We start from the raw sequence: 18,787 nt of genomic DNA on the forward strand, positions 1-18,787 counted from the left end.
CACCTTTTCTGGTGCAATCAATCTATTAATAAACATAAAAAGGAAAAAAGGGACAGTTAAAATATAAGCTCATCAACCAATTAAAATAATTTCAAAATGGCTCCACAGCCAAGAAAATACATTCAATCAACATTTCATCTAGTCACAATTTTCTTAAAAACAACAGACTCTACCGTAACGGTAGATGTGCCTTTATCGTTAATTAAGAAAATTGCAGTTTCTGAGGAAAAAAAAGGAAAATGTCAATTGGAGTCAAGACATCAGTAAAACTGTCCCATCCTCAAGTCTGGTGGAATCAGTGCCATTTCTTTAATATTTGAAATGTTCTAAAAGACAGGTTGTATTATATATGCCTTCAAAGACATGAAACAGTAGAATGAAATGAATTAGGCTATATTTTTCTTCATTTGAGGGATGTGATTGGAAATGGATTAGTGAGCTAAAAAGACAAACAATACTAAGCAAATCTAGAATCACTAATGTAAAAACTCCCCAATACCCAAATAAATCCAAATAGCATAGTCATGCTGGGATTTGGTGACATCACAATTTGGATAACCAGCAAACCCAGGATAGGACAGCTGGAATCAGTATTTTAAATGAGCTTTCTTTCATCAATAAAGAGAAAGAGGCCTTCTAGAGTTTGAACTATACTTTCTATCTAGACTTCTATTAAAAACTACATGATGTAGAACAAACTTAAAGCAGGAACAGCCTAAATATACTTGTCTCCTTATTAATTATACCTAAAGCTAAACTCTTCAACAAATAAATTACTAAAACGTGCCTCCAATCAATTGGTTTACATTACAGACATCCTTTGTTACAGGGATCTCACTGAAAAACACTAGCACAGCTAACAATGACTAAAAGACAGGTAGTGTCAATGTTAATTGACCCCACTAACTTCAAAGTCAGAACGTCATAGCTAATAATATGAGCATTTTTAAAGTTGTTCCTTCACTCTGCTCAACTCTTGCTTTTTAGAGTTGGGAATCCAAAAGGCCACACACTGTGCTGGGTTTAAGTGCACAATACATTCAGTTGTGTCTCTGACTCACAGAGCAAGTTTGGAGTTTGGACATCTGATAAGTCTGAATTTTTAAGCCAATCACAAATGTCTAGCCTTCATGGTGGTCTTTGTCCATCAAGAGTTGCGTCTATGGCCATCTACAAGTTTGCACCTACATACAAGTGATTTCGGCATGGAAAAGTATAAAGAAAAAAAACAGGCCAAGAAAAAGATCCAAATTATTCCTTTACCCTAATAAGGTAAAGGTACTGACAAACAGCATGATAAAGTTTTAGAAATGTTTGTGACTTACACAGGCAGCAGATAATCAGCCAAAAGCTGCTTCTAGTCCATAATAAACTAAAATTCTTCTACACAGCATTTCAGACTCAGGAGTGCAATGTTGATTTCTAGAACTTGAGTGTTTCTGTTTGCATAAACAAAGTAAAAATACGATCACATGTCAGTTTCTTTTCAAACTGATATAAACAAACAAATCTATTCCTTAAACAATTTCTGTGGAACTGAAAAAAAAACAACAAAATCTAAGTGGAAGTAAGTGAATGCATAGTCCCTTGTCTAAGTTTGAGTGACATTTTAACTGAACAGTGTTATGGGTACCAAGCACAATATGGTGAGGGTCCTGCTGCCCTAAAGAGAACCGCCCCACCAAGTGAGAGAAGACACTCTAGTGCAACCTTTGGTCTTGGGGTCACAGACATATCCCATAGGGCAACAGTGCTTCATGTCCTTACAACACACTGCCTAGAGAAGAGAGAAAGGGAGAGATATGAACAAATAAGAAAAATCACTCAGAAGCTTGAAGTGTCATATTCAACAGAGACAGAGACAATCTACTTGTGATGATGTCACTGCAATATGCAGAAACAAACTAAGGGCTGGCTTCCCACACCCAGATTAAGGCTAATCATAGACTAAAAAGAATTTCAGTGATCACCCAGTGTTTCTTCTGAAATCAAGGGTATTAATAGGGAGTTTTCCCCCCTTTTGTTGCGGTAACCACCTCCACTCCTCTGGGAAGGATTTACACTAGATATTGTAGTATTGCTGTGAAGATTTCATTCAGCCACAAGAGCATTAGTGAGGTCAGGTACTAGTGTTGGATGATGAATTCTGGATCACAAACGTCACTCCAACTCATCCCAAAATGGTTCCATCACTCCAGAAAACACCCATAGGTGATAACTGCCATTGGGAATGCTGACCTTAGGCTCATGTGTGGCTGCTCTAGAGCACCCTGTTCTATTGACAATGCTTTTCTGAAGACAGTATACAAGCTGCATATGCAATTCAACACCTTTTTCAGTAATGGGTGCACCTTAAGGCTGAATTCTCTAATTAGAAAGGGTGTCTAGAAACAATGCTGGAGCCAGTACAGCTGGAAATTTTACCGTCACAGTAGTTTCACAGTAGATATTAAAATATTATATAATACCTGCTTAAATGGACAGCAGGCCCATTCCGTGTCAGACATTTTACAGCAGGTTTGAGTCTTGGAGCACTGACTTGTTGCATCACAGGTCAGCTCGTCTCTGGAGTGTGTGTGTACGAGTGTGAGTTCAATGGTATGCGTTGTGGACAGTTTGATGCAGGTTCCAGCCTGAATGTCACAGGTGTAGCCCTCGGGACAGCAGTGCACATGGTCCTCACAACACACCGCCTAGACAAAGAGAGAAACTGTTAATGCATCTCTACACACATACTTACATTTGGCTGCAGCTGTAACAAATAAAATGTAGACCACTGACATTTACTGATACACATGCTCACACAAACACAGGAAACAAAGTTTAAAGGGGAATTTCTTTTTTATTTCTGCATAATTCGATCATTGAAACATTCAGAATTGTTTGATGTGAAACGGTTGTTCTTCTTTACAGTGGTTGTGAGAAAGAACGGTGGTCACAATGTCTACAATGCAAATAAAACCATTTTATTTGCTCTCCAAAATCACCTATGTGTTTTTATATGTAACATTGATAATGGTAAAATAGTTGTAAATCTACAATTTGAGATGCCAATATTTGAATATTGAAAATCAATATTCTGGTATTAGTTACGTTTCGTCACAGAAAGACAGACATATACAGGTTAACAATACGCGCAAAACCGTGGCGTTTCACTGTTATTTGCAAGCAAGTTTATGTTACACCTTACTACTATAAAACAAGTGCCAGAACATGAGTGTTTTGCCAAGGATGCAGCGTTAAGGACGAGATTGAGAAGTATGTAGACAGATGTAGTGCGGCTGTACCACTAAGTAGGCTAGCACTCTAGCTAAAGATAGCTAGGTCTACAAACAATGAAAATAAATTTCTCTGACATGTTGGCACATCATCCGCTGAGAATAAGACCAGTCCTGATCAGCATCCAGCGTGACCCCTGTTAGCTTTGATAGCGCATTGGCCTATTTAAAAAAAAATAAATAAAAAAAGCAGCCTCCATCACTCCGTTGTTGTTGAATAATAAAATATGTTAAGACTTTTTTTTTTGGCACTATTGATCTTTGCCTGCAGTTAATTGGATATCCATTCATAAACTTATACACACACACACACACACCCCATCTAAACCGCTTATCCTTCTGGGTCACGGGGGGGGCGGTGCTGGAGTCTATCCCAGCAGTCACTGGGTGGAAGGCAGGATACACCCTGGACAGGTTGCCAGTCCATTTCAGCGCATTAATTTATACAGATACATATATATCAAAATTAGGAATCGGAATGCACGTTCCTACTCTCCATCATGAATACGTTTAGAAAAAATCCAAAATACCCCTTTCAAGAGAGACAGTTATATGCACAAACAAGCACCTGACAAGTGAAAAATGTAACAAACACATACCTTGACATGTGGGCAGCAGCCCCACCGCCCTGTAGATAATCTGCAGCACGTGCTACCTGTTGGGCAGCTGATAGTGGAGTCACACTTCACATTCGCGACTTCATTCATGAACTCTGAGCCAACAGTAACTTTGGCCTCCTTCTTACGGAACCATGGAAACTCAAGGTGGCCTTTAATGCAGGTGGACTTCTTTGTATCGCAGGTGTAGCCATTAGGACAACAGTGATCGCCATCCCCACAGCACACAGCCTGCACAGAGAGAGAGGGGAGACAAATTATGCAATTTTTATTTATTTTTTATTTACACACCATTTGCCCTATGTTCATGGTCAAAGAACCAAAGAAGTTGGCCAGAATTATCAGGATTGATAACTCGTTACTTTAACATTACGTTAAAGTAATTTTTTGTGGGAGGGATAAACTATTCATAGTATTTAAAAACAAAATATTCTGATACATATTGTGTATTGTGAAAATGTCCAAGTACCATATTTTCATAATTTATTGCTCACCTCTAAGGATGGGCAGATGGTTTTAATTAAACAAACCATGTGCACATCCTTCTAAATTTGTGTATGAAGAGTTTCATTCCATAATAATAACAACAACAACAACAACAACAACAATTTTGTAAATAAGTTTTTTTTTAAAATAAATAAATAAATAACAGCTGACATAAGCTGCGTTCCAAAGTCTAGGCTGAAGCCTACGTTCGGAGTGATTTCAGGGACATAACTGATGTATGCTTCCAGGCCTTTGGTTACCAACAGTTCTGTGCTCACAAATGACATGAAGGGGGGGAAAAAAAAAAAAAACAGCATCATGAAAATGGCAAAAAAACAAAGTCGTTGGAGCAGAGCTTGTTTTAAAATGTAAGTTGATCACGTCCTAGAATTCGTTTTCGCTATTAAGGAGGAGTCTTCATAGGACAGTCCTACCGAGGACATGCCCTACCTCAGTTGCAGCCTAGGCTTTGAAACGCAGCTATAGTCACATTGTTTGGGCACCCCTGGTCAGATTACATGTTTCATTGATTTTCTAAGTGAAAATAAGTGATAAAGACATCTACAGACAATTCCACACATTTTACTGTGCAATTACTGTTTATTTGCTGAATTTAATGTTTTGGGGGACAAAAAAAAATGTTTGGCCTCTGCAAAAGTTATTAATATTTAAATTTAATATTCAAGGTTTTATTTTTTTCAAAATGTTAAAAGCAGCAAATAAACAGAAATTTTACACTAGATTTTGAGGAAAATTGCCACATTTAAGTGCGTTCCCTGTAGACGATTTGTTAAAATAAAAACATAACTTCTTTAATAAAGATGGTTACTAATCATAACAAAGCATTAATATTTCTTGTTTGTGTAAATCCTACTCAACAATGTATATAATTAATAAAAGAAAATCTTTGAAAGTGGTCAATAATGGACCAAAACCCTTCTTATATACACAGAGATACAATGGTGTTATCACGCCTTCCTCTAACCTTCTTCTCTTTGTGCATTGTAACGGTTTATGTAGCATGTTTGTGTCTGATTGTATGTATGGTGTACTGGGCTATGCGTGCCTGTACACAGTGTTTCTAACCTGAGGCAGTGGACAGCAGCCCCATTTGTCGAGTTTTCTCATGTAGCAGCAGGTATTGTCTCTCGGGCAGCTGGTTTGTGCATCACACTGTCTGTGCTCAGAGCCTGCCGCTGCTGAATCAGCATTAGCATCAGCCTTAGCATCAAAGTGCTGAGTTATGCTCAGCACTGCAGGCTGCTTCCTGAACCACAGCATATGGGGGAGGGAGGGGTGCTCACAGGATTCGTGAGCGACATCACATTTGTAGCCCTGAGGACAGCAATGCTCGTGATCATCACAGCAAACAGCCTAAAGTGAGAGCAAAAAATAGAATAAAATAAAAATAGCTAAAATATACATTTCATCAGAAAAGCACCTCACAGGCATACTTACCCACTACCCTTTACATTCTCCTTGAAACTTCTAACCAGTACACACACATGATTACACAGCAGCTTTGGAAAATGTCCCCAAGTTTAACATTTTTACCCCTTAAATCAACACAAGATTGCTCTAAAGGGTGTCAAGCACTTACAAGAACTGTGACTAACCATATTGTTCATATTGACTAACAATATTCTCATCATGTGAATGCATGATCATATAAACTTGTGCATGAAAATCATGTGAATGCAGCTTCCCATTTTCATCATGAACATCCAGTAAGAGCAACAATGCCTGCATATTGTAATCAGTGAGTGTCAATATCATGCACAACACTGTGCAAAAGTCAGAGACCTTCATGTATTTAATTTGCAGTCAACCCAACCACTAAGCACAAGTTATTCATTTTTCAGGGTCAGGAGAAAAAGCAGAAAACATGCATTTAACAGAGAATGATACAGAAGCCTCAACAACTGAATATAGCATCAACCTTTTTAGCATTTAATGTGTCCACCCTTTGTCTTTATTACAGCGTCCATACTTTTCAGGAGACTTTCTTTCAGTTTTTCAAAGAAATCTGCAGGGATTTTTTTTCCACACCTCTGAAGTTCAGTTTTAGCAGTTAGCTGGAGTTTCTACTTCTCACAATCCATTTAATCCCAAACACATTCAGTAATGCTGAGGTCTGCACTTTTATCTATCTCCTTTTTCTTTAACAGCTTCTTGACAGCTACACATCCTTTCAGACTAGCGCTGAGTTGTCTTTTCACAGTGGAAAAATGGCTCAAGATCTGAAGCAAAAGTGGAGCTTGATTTTCTCCTGTCTGTCAAAGATGAAAGCTTTAAACACTGTTTATCTGCTGGTGATAGTTTAGATGGTCTTCCAGGTCTTTCACTGTGTTAAGAGTCCAATCTTTTATATCTTTTAATGCTATTTTTCAACTATTTTTAAAACTATATTAACTTTCCCCTTTAATCCACTTCTACACATCTAATCTTGCTAAAAACACAAATCCACATCTAATCTGGTCAGAAAATGGTTAACTTGTATGTGATTGCCATTTTCACAGGAAATTAAATCAATTATGGAGTTTTGCACAGTACTGCATGGACAACTTCTCTGTGACTGTAGTCTCTCACTCATTCATACAGCTTGTGAATTCTTGTTATGATAAAGGTTCTCGAGGGCAAATGTAACTTTCCACTTTACTACTGCAATTAGATTGCTGCTAGTTGATTTATCCATAGCTCTCCCACAAGCACTGCCGAGAGTAGTTTTCTACAGGGACTGTTTTAAAGATAATTTAAAAGGATTTTTGAACTACCTCACATGTTAACATGAACATGAGTTACCAGCACAAACAAACTGAGATTATTCATAAGTAATTATTTTACAACTGGTCCAAAAACCAAAGTGAGAGAGTAAAGTGACGAGAAGAAAGGAGGTTTTCTGCTGACATACTGTACAGCTGGGAGTGGAGGTGTTGGGTGTTTTTACGCGATGATAGGTCAGGGTGGTGGGAGAGGGAGTGAAAACAAGATATTACTGGTTAGTATAATTTTTTCCTGCTCCTGGAACACTGTGACACAATGAAACATTAAGGAATTTACAGAGACGGGCAAAACTCAACATGCTTTGAACAAAGAATACACCAAAACAATTTGACACAATGGATTGAGCTTATTGTGACCAATGACAAACTAACCATAAAAAGGTAAAAAAAAAATGCATTAAACAACAGGAAACCGCTACCAAAACTAAACTAATGCAAAAACACAACAAACCCAAACCTCGTATATGTATGAAATGCTCATAAATTTCAGTCAGTGAGTAGAAAAAATAGCCATTAAAGAAGTCACCTGTATGTCTACCAAAGTCTTGATTTGAAGGGACGTGCAAGGCAATAGGCTCAAAAAGTATAGCAAGAGATCAAAAAGAATTAGTTTCCTGCATAAAAATGTTAGTATAGTAAAAAAGTAAGTATAGCAACAATTCATATTTAACTGTCAGTTCATCACTGGTCATTTGAACCCACTATGCCCCTTTAGACTTTTTTTTTTTTTTAAGCAAATGTGTGTACCTGTGGCAGGGGACAGCAGGCCCAGGCCCCCGACTTCTGCCGACAGCAGGTAGTGCCAGCTGGACAGGCTGAAGTCTCATCACACCGGTCATTTTCAGGTGGTGGGGCTACAGCAGGTGTCTTGCTCACCCAGGGCACTGCCAAACGCACACCATCACCACTGACGCTGTCACACGTGCCGGCAGCCACGTTACACACTGTATTGTGGGGACAGCAGTGGAGGTGGTCCTCACAGCACACAGCCTACAGAGAGAAGATGAAGTGTATGTACAGGTATAACAAAAACATAATAGGGGCCACAGCTCTGCAGAGATTAGTGCTTTTTAATTAACTGAGGAGTTGAATTAGATGTGTTTAAACAGGACCTATTATGCTTTTTCCGGTTTTTTTGCCTTCCTTTAGTGTGTTTTAAATCTTTTTGTGCATGTTAACAGTCTGCAGTTTTACAAAGCTCAAAGTACATGCCAGAGGGAGTGACCCTCTCCCACAGAAACCACTTTTCATAGCTGCCAGAAATGCCTGGTAGGAATTCCAGCCCTCTGCATTTGTTAGAAGATGATGCAATCTTTAATGCAGTCTTTAATGCCCATCTCCTGGCAAGCTTGGCACACCCTCATATAACACGCAGCAACTTCTGGAAACTGGGAAGAGTTTATTCAGTTTTGTAGCTATGTTGAGAAGATGCTGACCTGGGGCTGGATTCACAAAAGTGTCTTAAGAAATAGAACCTTCTTAAGTGTGTTTTTTTTCTTAACTTCATTCTTAAGAAAAAAGTTATGCGAAATTGTTACTCTTCAAATAACGTCTTAAGAATTCTCTTATTTTCTGGTCTTAACTATTTTCTTAAGAATAATTCTAAGAGCAAGTGGTCTTCTTGAAAATATTAGGTTCTTAAATGTTTTCTTGACGTTACGATAGCTTCACACTTGTCTTAAGCTGTAAGAGTTGACAAGGTCAGCATCTAAATTTGTCATGGACGCTGCCTTTGCTGCTCCTGCCCATCTTCATCCACCACCCACCATTATCATGTTTTCCACTTAGGATTTTTTTCCTGTTGGCTGTTTCTTCCACCATCACCTCTAGATCTTGTTTGCTATCTTTTTTAATAGTTGGTTTGACATTTTTCCTCCATTTTGCTCCTCTGGGCAGATTAAACTAAATAACAGAAATATCTGTTAATAGAAAGTCAAAATGTATCTTGCTCAGTTATGGTGCGGGGTAGAATGCAACGTAGCATACATGAGAAAACAATGAAGATTTTCTTAAGCGAATCTTAAGAAAATAATTACGATTATCTTTGGAGAATATTTGAGAACTTCTTAAGTTATTTTCAAGAACTGCACGCTCTAACCGAGCGACAAGGGGTGAATAGAGATGTACAGTATGAAAAAAATAATGTGTTTTAGTAACATTGAAGCATATAAATCTATTCTAGTAGACCCCAAAAATAACGTTACAAACACTGAAAATGAGCGTAATAGGTCCCCTTTAATGAAAAAGTACACCAAGCTCTGCAGTACTGTGGCCCTCCCGGACTGAGTGCGATACCTCTGACACCTGGGGAATCATTTGTTTTTTATTTGAATTGTGAGGATGTGTGCAGGAGTGTATGAACCTGTGGAAGAGGACAACATCCCCAGGTCCCAGATTCCATTTTGCAGCAAGTCGTACCCTTGGGGCACGATGTGGACTGGTCACATTTTTGATCGAAGGATTGTGGGGCCCTCTGGACAGCTGGCACTTTCTCCATCCAGCCAATGAAGGGCCAAGTACCAGCAGGGTTATCACATGTCCCTTTTGTAAGGTCACACACTGTGCCCCGAGGACAGCAATGGATGTGGTCCTTACAACACACCGCCTGGCAAACAAACATGGACTTCACTAATGGCCATCCAACTCAAACTGTACACACAAAGCCTTACTGTACTACAATATAATGTGCAACTAATGTGTTGCTAGGGGTGGCAAATATGAACTCAAATTTATATGACATTTTTAAATTTGTGGACAATTATGATGTGTCAAAATAATACTTGTAAACACAAAGATTGGAAACGATTAAGCCAAACCAATTTGGGCTACTTTGGGGCTTATGATGATGAAAAATTATAAAAGGTCTGTCCCCTGTTATTGACCAGTACCTGTATTCATTCCCACCCCTATGTGATGCTATACAACCGAACACCTTTTCATTTGTTTAATTTCCAGTCGAAACATCCATTTTTAGCATCAAGTAGAAAGCATATTTAACAGAAATTTACACAGAAGCCAACAACTAAATCTAGAAGCAATTTTTTAGTAGCTGTTGTGTCCACCCTTTGCCTTTGTCACAGCTTCCATTCTTTTCAGGAGGTTTGCTATCAGTTCTTCCAAAAAATCTGCAGGTATCTTTCTCCACATATCCAAAGATTAGAGTTTTTTTGCATTTTCTTCTTCTCCCGATCCAATTAATCTCAAACATATTCAGTGACATTGAGGTCTGGACTCTGGGTTGGTCAGTCCATTGTTCTGAGAACATCAGCAGCTTCTTTGTGTGATAAATATGCCCAAATATGAATTAAATATTTATAGATTTGATATTTTAGCATAATAATTTTGTGTGATTTTCTGTTATATATGCATTCCTGTTTTTTCTGATGCTTAAATGCCATGTGGACTGGAAATTATTGTATAAACAGTTGTCTCTTGGTGGTCTTTCACTTTTGCCCAGCACTGTGTAAGGGAGTGCAAAATTATTCTTAGTGCAAGGTTTTCAATGGATACCTCTGGCAGTGGACAGCAGGCCCAATCACCATCTTTTTTCTTACAGCAAGTAGTGTCACTCTCACACGCTACCGAGTCATTACAGGGTACTGACTCCACTGCACACACAGAAAGGAGACAATGTCATATATAATAATATTTTTATGAGCCAACTACTTGCCCCTGGGTTTCATCACTGTGCAATTTTTACCCTGATCTATACATTTTTGTTTAAAAAAAAATCCGGTTTTTGCTGTAAAATACTGGACGGATACAAAATCAGTCAGGAAAATTATGCGCCTCATAAGATGTTTGATGCTCTAAAGCAATTTTTCTTGTTAACTTTTAAGATGAGTATGAACTAGTGTTTAATCATGACAACTGCAATAAGAAGCAATGGTAATGAAAGCTATCCAGCGCTTTTGCCAGGAGCGTGCATTATAGGTTATGTTTACATCATGTACCCAGTCACCATCCAGTAGACTAATAAAGAAGGCGGTGGTCATTTACCTGGCACCCTCGAGTGGAAGAGAGGTGGAATCTTGGTAGCTATTGCTTTGAGCCCATTGGCTGAGACACAGGTACTGTGAACAAGGTCACAGGATGTGCCCTCTGGACAACAGTGCACATGATCAGAGCAACACACTGCCTACAGAAAGGAAGAACACAAAATTATACACAGGCGCAAACACTGGAGAAACAAGAACGTTTATTCACATAAAATGCATACCTTTGGCATTGGGCAGCAACCATAGCTCCCATTTCCTAGTGGGCAGCAGGTTGTATCATCTGGGCATGCAGAAACTTTATCCGGACAATCCACTAAAGAGACAAAGACACACATCCGCTTTAGGTCAAGTGGTGCATTATCATATAATGTACAAACTGCAGTCTTGTGAAAGCTTGGCAAATAAACAAAATGAAGAAAAAATATTAATATAGGGTTCTACCTGGCAAGTGTACTTAAGTACTCAATGTCTTACTATCATTAATGCCTGTCAATTTTACTGCCAGCTCCTTTGTACTTGCATATGAATTGACATGAAGCAAAAGATAAAAGTGTATATACACTGTTATTTAAATATTTTGCATCATTATTTTTTAAATAAAATAAAATGTATAGAATGATTCTCTTATGGGGCAACTACTCTAAAGATTTCAACTACCAACTCTAAGTAGCAGAAAGCTGTGGAAAAAAAACAAAAAACAAAAAACAAAAATATTAGATGTGTCCAGGGTGATATAGAGCTTTCCCAGTCATTTAAGGAATCATTGACAGCTCTATTGATCATTGAGGAGGAAGATATAAAACAACTAAAGTCCTAGAGTATGGGTAGTATTGATCAGAGATGGTTTTGGAGGGAACATGTGGTTTATAAACAGTTAAAATTAGCTAATTAACTGGTCTGTTTTTGCAACTCTAAGAGCCAAGCAGCATTATCTTGACTGAGGAACGTTTCTCCATTTAGTGTTATTTAGAAAGAAGACAGCTGGCCTTCTTGTCTTCTACTGGCTGACACTTTCCGAGTTTGGCAAATTTGCAGGGTTAAAGTTTACCTAGATGAACTCGGCGCAAAGTGAAATGTAGTGATACCAGAAGCAAATTAATTTTTCGCGTCCTTTCCCGTTTAAATCAATTGGCTTTGGCAGGCAGACTTCACTCGCCTTCAGCATGACCGCAGCTTAACATCCAGAATGCCTCATATTTTAAATGTGGTGATACAATTGATTTAAATCTTTTCAATTTATCTGAAAATTGTAGAACAATGTCATACCTGCTCTATTTTTCCCTTGTGCTCTGCGGTGTGCAGGGAATTTTCCCCTCAGAGGGGTGGAGCCAAGCATAGATGACATACACCGAGAGTGAGGTATGTCACAGGTAGTGCCCTGTGGACAGCAGTGCATTTTATCTTCACAACACACGGCCTACACACACACACACACACACACACACACACACACACACACACACACACACAAAAAAAAACAAATCATGTTATAAAGACACTGCAACCAACCACTGACAAACACATGCACACAAGGCCTGCAGGCTATGAACAAAATTCCATATTGCAAGTACATTCCTATATACTACAATTCTGATCTACAATACATTGAAAACACACTGATAAGTCTTTGATGTAACATGGCTAACAAGTGAAGTGCATTATTTTCACCAAAATTATTCACATTTGTTGGATCATATGAATTCATCTGGATCAACTGAGGTTTGGTTAGGATGTTCACAGTACACAATAAAAAAAAAACTTCATCTGTCAGAGGCTCATTTGTATGTGGCAGCCTTCTGTGGTATCAGTATTGCAAAGGTCAGTGTTGTGTTAACAATTAATAAACAAATATGATACATACATTAGGCATAGGGCAACAACCCCAGCTCCCATCAGGTAACTGGCAGCAGGTGGTATCATCAGGACATTCAGATTCCTGGTCTGGACACACCACTGCCTGCAAGTCAAACAAATACAAACTAGAGAGTAAAATGACATGTCTAAACCAAAATAACTATACAAGTATAATAAACTGCCACATTAAACTAAAGAAGCGGAGCTTTCTGATAATATGCCACATATAGTTTGGTGCGTTTATCCCTCTTATATCCTGGGTCTGATCTAGTTCTGCAGTCTTTTGTATTGCCGCCATAAACATTTATCTCCCGCTGTGTAGTCAGTAACAGCCTGAGTTAATGTTAGTTCAGGTTGTTATTGAGGGAACAAATGTTAGAGAAATATATGGAAGGAACCGCCATTCTCTTGGGGTAACAAGAGTCCTTAACACGCATACATACAAATACGTACACATACATACATACATACATATAAAAATCTCAACATATTCCAACAGGTAAATGCCATTCATTCAAGCCTGATATGTAATCACTGTCATTGTATGACACAATGTACTGTTCATCAGAGCGGGCTGACTGATAAGTGTGCATGTGTATTTTACTTGAGGTAGACTGGACTGCTTAACGGCAACTCTCTTCACCCAGTCTAGAGTGTGTGTCTTGTTAACACACTTGGAATGCGCTAGATCACACAATGTGCCTTCATAACAACAATGCAGATGATCTGAACAGCACTCTGCCTGCAAAAACAAATACACACACATCCGCTATTTTACCAATTATAGAACTATGGACATGTCCTTAATAATACTTAATAACTAATAAATTACTAAACGTATTTTTAATATTTTGAAATGATAAACAGACTTGCAATGCAGCGACACTTACATTAGGGAGTGGGCAGCAGCCGTACCCTCCTGATGGTGTCTGGCAGCAGGTGTTTCCGTCATCACACATTCTTCCATCAGGACAGATGAGAGCACTGCACCCGCTTAACACACACACCAACACCCACACTCCCTCACGCATCTGAGAAAGAGAGAGAGAGAGAGAGAGAGTGAGAGCGAGATCAGTGACATTCATCTGCTCCCAAGTTTATTTTTTTCCTCAAACCCTTACATACAGACACATCGTCCCATCTTTCACACCCTGAACTATGTCCAGAGTTAAGCTGTAGCCTTTTGTAAAATTTTCTCCAGGCCCAGAATCCCCCAATTTCTTCCTAGCCCCAATACCTTCATGCATAGAGAGGGATCACATAGAGAGGGATCACAGTGAATTACAATTAGGGCTGAAATTCAAAGTGTATTTATGGTACAGACCAAACTACTTCACTTACCAAATATTAAAAGGTTCCGTCATTCTGTACCAAGTTTGAAATATCCCAAGTATGTTTTTTAGCCTCAGTGAGGTAATATGCATACCTCTTGATTAGCCTGCAATCCGCTACAGTCAGCAAATACACCCACTTCCAGTACCACGCCCTCTTTCAGTTAGTAATTTTCAAAGACACCGAGCCTTAGACATGCTAAGAACTTAAGAACTAAAAAACTTCCTATAGCTTCAGCTTGAATGGGCAGGGCTAGACTGCTGTAGACAGAAATATGTAAATGTACTGTTTGTGATATCACATTCAAAATGGGCTGAATCTTTTTTTTTTTTTTGCAGCCTACTTTCCATATATGAGCTGTATGGACGGGGAGAGAATGGTACATTTTGACAAATTTTAACAAACTTTACAAACCAGTCAGGAGAATTCAGTTTATCATGATATGTGCCCTTTGAACTGACCTAAATATGGGTTGTGAACATGTTTGTGTTGGATCACCACACGAGAAGGAATGTGTGTCTCTACATTTACCTAAGTGACGAGAGAAAACAAACATGGGGAAACGTAAACGTGCATATTAATGCTTCATTAATTTAGCTAAGTTTTGTAGTAGATGCATTAATCAACAGGCTGACCAGTCAGGCCTACATTGTCATGTTTACTCCTGTAGGTTATTTGCACGCTTTTCTTACTCATAACAGAGTTGAAGCTTTATCCCCATTGTTACTACTCAACAAAGTAATCAAATCAAAATAACAAACTGCATCCTTTTGTTTATTTCTTTCTTTTTTTGGAAAAGCTGTCTGTTATAAATTCCCTACCAAGACATGCCATCATTCTACAATGTTTAATTAACAAATAATCCATCCTCCAAGCAATCAAAACATGTAAACAAAACAGCTGATATTATGGACAGAACAAATGTAAAGTATAAAGGGGAGAGCAAGCACCAATCCTCAACTTAAAGGAACAATACTGTTTGTAGATTAGTTTACAGAGTCACTGTCTCCATCGATAAGCTGTAAATGTGGAACCATGCTCAGCTTGCTATGCAATATTCTCAGTGTTGTAATAATTTTATGCTTGCGTCTCAGTTCTCTTGCTTGGGTCATATAAACAATGATGAGCAGTAGCTTTTCATGGGATACAAACTGCAGAAGGCTTTTTTTTTGTTTGTTTCGAAAACTACAGTTGGGCTGGTTTCCTGGTTAAGCACAGTCAGACTACACTGCAGTGCCAGTGGTGAATCATCATCGCAAATTATTTTTAGTCAAGGCTTTGGCTCTATCTGGGTGTGGGATACCGCCTCTTTATGGATAAGTTATACATCATTTATATCTAATTTATATATACCAAATCATCTGCATTTGTTTCAGTACTGGTTTCAAGCCCTTGTCAACTTTGCCTCATTATTTCCCCTTGGCGGAAGCCCCAGTACCATCTTAAGGGAAGTTCGATCATTAAAGATTCCTCTCACACTGGACACAAACTTTTTTGGACTTCCCATCTGGCAGGCGCTACAGAACCTATGTACACTAAGAATACTATACACAAGAGCAGTTTCTTTCCTCAGGCCATCACCCTTATAAACCGCTGACCAGTAATATCACCTGCTAGACCACAGCTACTTCTGTTTTCTCTAAATAGTTATTACACCCTGCTTCACATCCACACTGTTGTACATCACAATTTTATTCTCATACATGATGTACACTACTGTTGGTTTGCACTACCACACACACTTATGTATGCTGCTTGTCCCTATATAATCTTATGTTACTTGTATATTGTGTTTTATTTGTCTGTAAATTATATATACAGTCTGTATATTATTGTTATGATGTCAGCTTATTGCTTGTTTACTGTGTGTATCTTGGATATTGTATATTGTCTGTAAATTATATGTACATTGTCTGTATTATACATATTATACTAGAGCGACACCAACAGCTGGAATCACATTTCTTGTGTGTGTCAACATACTTGGTTAAAAAATCTGATTCTGATATTAGCGCAAATGAAGGGTGTTAGATAAGCCCTGAAAGAGGCGAGAGATCAAGTGATCACAAGCGTCGACTTCAGAAGCACAACCTGAAATCACAGCGATCTGACAACTCCAAAATAATAGTGGACAGAGCTGTTTATAACCAACAGCAGTAAACTACATCAAATGTTTAACGTTTCAAAACCATAAAATTCGATTGGCCGCAGTTTAAGTTACAAACTACTCCATTTGTTATACGTTCCAAGCTCCAAGCAAATTCACATCATTCAGCTCCACACTGCTCACATACTCTAACCTGATCTCCTCAAAAAAATCTCCTGACAAATGAAATTTGTACTTAATTGCTGTTTTAACTGGAAAATAAATAATAAAGTTAGTCTCTGACCTTTACACAGTACTGTACGCATTTCATATTTTGTGTGAATGTACAAACTTACTGTTGTGTGTGTTGACTTGATTGAGCTTTCTAGAAACTGTGGCCCATTCAGATGTAAACTCACACAAGCCTTGTCTTGCCATGAAAAAAAAACACATTAAATTAACACATTAATACATCAATAGCGTAACAATACTTGTTATGGCTCATTTCTCTCATTTCTTTGTCTAAGGGGTTCAGTCACTATAAGATCAGAGTTTAAGTTGCTGCTGTGTGGTAACACCTTTAAGTCATTTCCACAAGTATTTGAATGAGTAATACACAAATATTACTGTTTCACTGTGGTTTTAGAAACCATGGGCAGTGAGGAAGTTGAGTCCAAAGTACAGAGAGGATAAACATTTCTAAACTTGTGACAAATTTATGGCCAGCCAGCTGTACCGCATAGCATCGTATATTATTTATTATTCTGACTATCAAGTCAAAGTCAACTTTTTTGGTAATTCCTAATAATCTAGATAAAAGGATTAATAATATAAGAACAATTTGCTGCAAAAAGTGGTGAAAAACTATAGGATACAGAGGTACATGAAGGGTATTGCCAGGCAAAACAGCATCCAAAGAAATGTATTTTTCCAGATTTACCACAATTTTACATCACATGTAAAAACTCACTGGTGATTCTGGACAGTAAATAAAATGGCAATATTTGTATTGTAGACATTGTGACCCCTGGTTCCTATCACCACCACTGTAAAGAAATCTGTTGAGTTCTGTAACCTGTAAGTGTCCCTACAATGAACCACGTCACATCAAACAACTCTGAATGACTTTATTTACACATCAACGACTGAATATTGCAAAGATATAAAATATACGTGGAAACTGCTGTGACCCTCTTCTCTTTCTTAACACAAAATGAAACCAATGTCCTCCAGTAAAAGGACCCAGCTACCTCTGATGAGTCTGTGGTTTGGGGTACAGGAGGCTCAGCACTTTACAGGTGGATTTACTACATAAATGATGAGGGCTTTTGAAACCAAGTCAGTATTCGGTAGTAGTATCACCACATTCTTCATGAACGAGTAAATCACTTTATTATCAGGGTGAAACGGAAGACATTTAAAACCAGTGGATCACCAATAGTAGTAGGTATGTTAGTTATGACTTTTTAAAACACCTTTGCCAGTTTGACACCGTTCGAGTCTCAGTATCTCAACATGAGCTCAAACGTCAATTATTTTGTGTCGCACTGAAGAGCAATACTACTGTGCAACTCTATGGACTAATGTTAAACACTACTTTTAAATTATTATATCATTTTAAAGAGTCCCTTTGAAAAACAAATAACTCCTCATATTCTCTCTGTTAATATTCACCACTATAACAGGCTAACTGACGTCAGCTAGGTTTCATTGTTTTTCATTGTGGAGCACAAACTGCAGCGTTAGCCAGTTCAAAGCTAGCTAAATGGCTGTTAACCAACAAACGCTCTATAAAAGCACTGGTAATATACAAATCACTTAAAATGACCACTTACCTGGTCGGATGGTGAATAAAAAGCCTCACAGATTATTACTTTCTAAAAAGTCTAAAGAGCTGAAGTGCTGAATAACAGAAGAACCCAGTCAGACGACCTATCACGTGACTCAGCTCACGTGACTCAGCTTATGTCATGTGATATGATGTGTTACACATTTAAAACAATTTTTTGTAATTTGTGTCCGTGATATATCACAACACTAATGTGATATTTTACTTTACATATTTAATTGTTAATAGCCATGGATTGGTTTCTTTTGCCAGTGTTATTAAGGTTTTTTAAAATTTATCTTAATAAGATTCACGTGTATGTTGCTCAATGACCTTTATTCACCAAAGCTGCGTAAAGTGGATGTACTAATTTTACATGCACATTGGTATCAACAAGTGTTGAAATAAAGTATTTCATGTCCCATTTAAAGACATATTACACTGTACTTTTGTTTTACATTACTGAAAATGAAGCAATACAAATCACAGCCAGTGCAGAAGTATCTCATACACTGCAATAATACA

The 18,787-nt window shown here is 38.1% G+C and overlaps 1 protein-coding gene across 3 annotated transcripts; it reads right to left on the reverse strand.

Moving 5' to 3' along the window:
• Nucleotides 1-283: 283 nt before the first annotated feature.
• On the reverse strand, nucleotides 284-18,388 carry grnb (granulin b). 3 transcript variants are annotated; one of them, XM_036591712.1, is made up of 15 exons: nucleotides 18,270-18,388; nucleotides 16,791-16,859; nucleotides 13,907-14,047; nucleotides 13,621-13,758; nucleotides 13,024-13,119; nucleotides 12,429-12,579; nucleotides 11,384-11,475; nucleotides 11,164-11,302; nucleotides 10,675-10,772; nucleotides 9,527-9,769; nucleotides 7,912-8,154; nucleotides 5,468-5,755; nucleotides 3,878-4,126; nucleotides 2,469-2,693; nucleotides 284-1,777 (listed from the first exon to the last, which is right to left on the reverse strand). In XM_036591712.1, exons 3-15 carry the CDS (start codon nucleotides 14,045-14,047, stop codon nucleotides 1,664-1,666), a joined length of 2,217 nt encoding a protein of 738 aa, XP_036447605.1. In that variant the 5' UTR covers nucleotides 16,791-16,859; nucleotides 18,270-18,388; the 3' UTR covers nucleotides 284-1,663. The 3 variants fall into 3 exon arrangements, with proteins under 3 accessions (XP_036447605.1, XP_036447596.1, XP_036447614.1); XM_036591703.1 differs by having other exon boundaries at nucleotides 16,791-16,864; XM_036591721.1 differs by lacking the exon at nucleotides 13,621-13,758 and having other exon boundaries at nucleotides 16,791-16,864.
• Between the last annotated feature and the right edge of the window lie 399 nt (nucleotides 18,389-18,787).

The sequence above is a fragment of the Colossoma macropomum genome, unplaced genomic scaffold (genome assembly GCF_904425465.1).
Source record: "Colossoma macropomum unplaced genomic scaffold, Colossoma_macropomum, whole genome shotgun sequence".
NCBI lineage: Eukaryota > Metazoa > Chordata > Actinopteri > Characiformes > Serrasalmidae > Colossoma > Colossoma macropomum.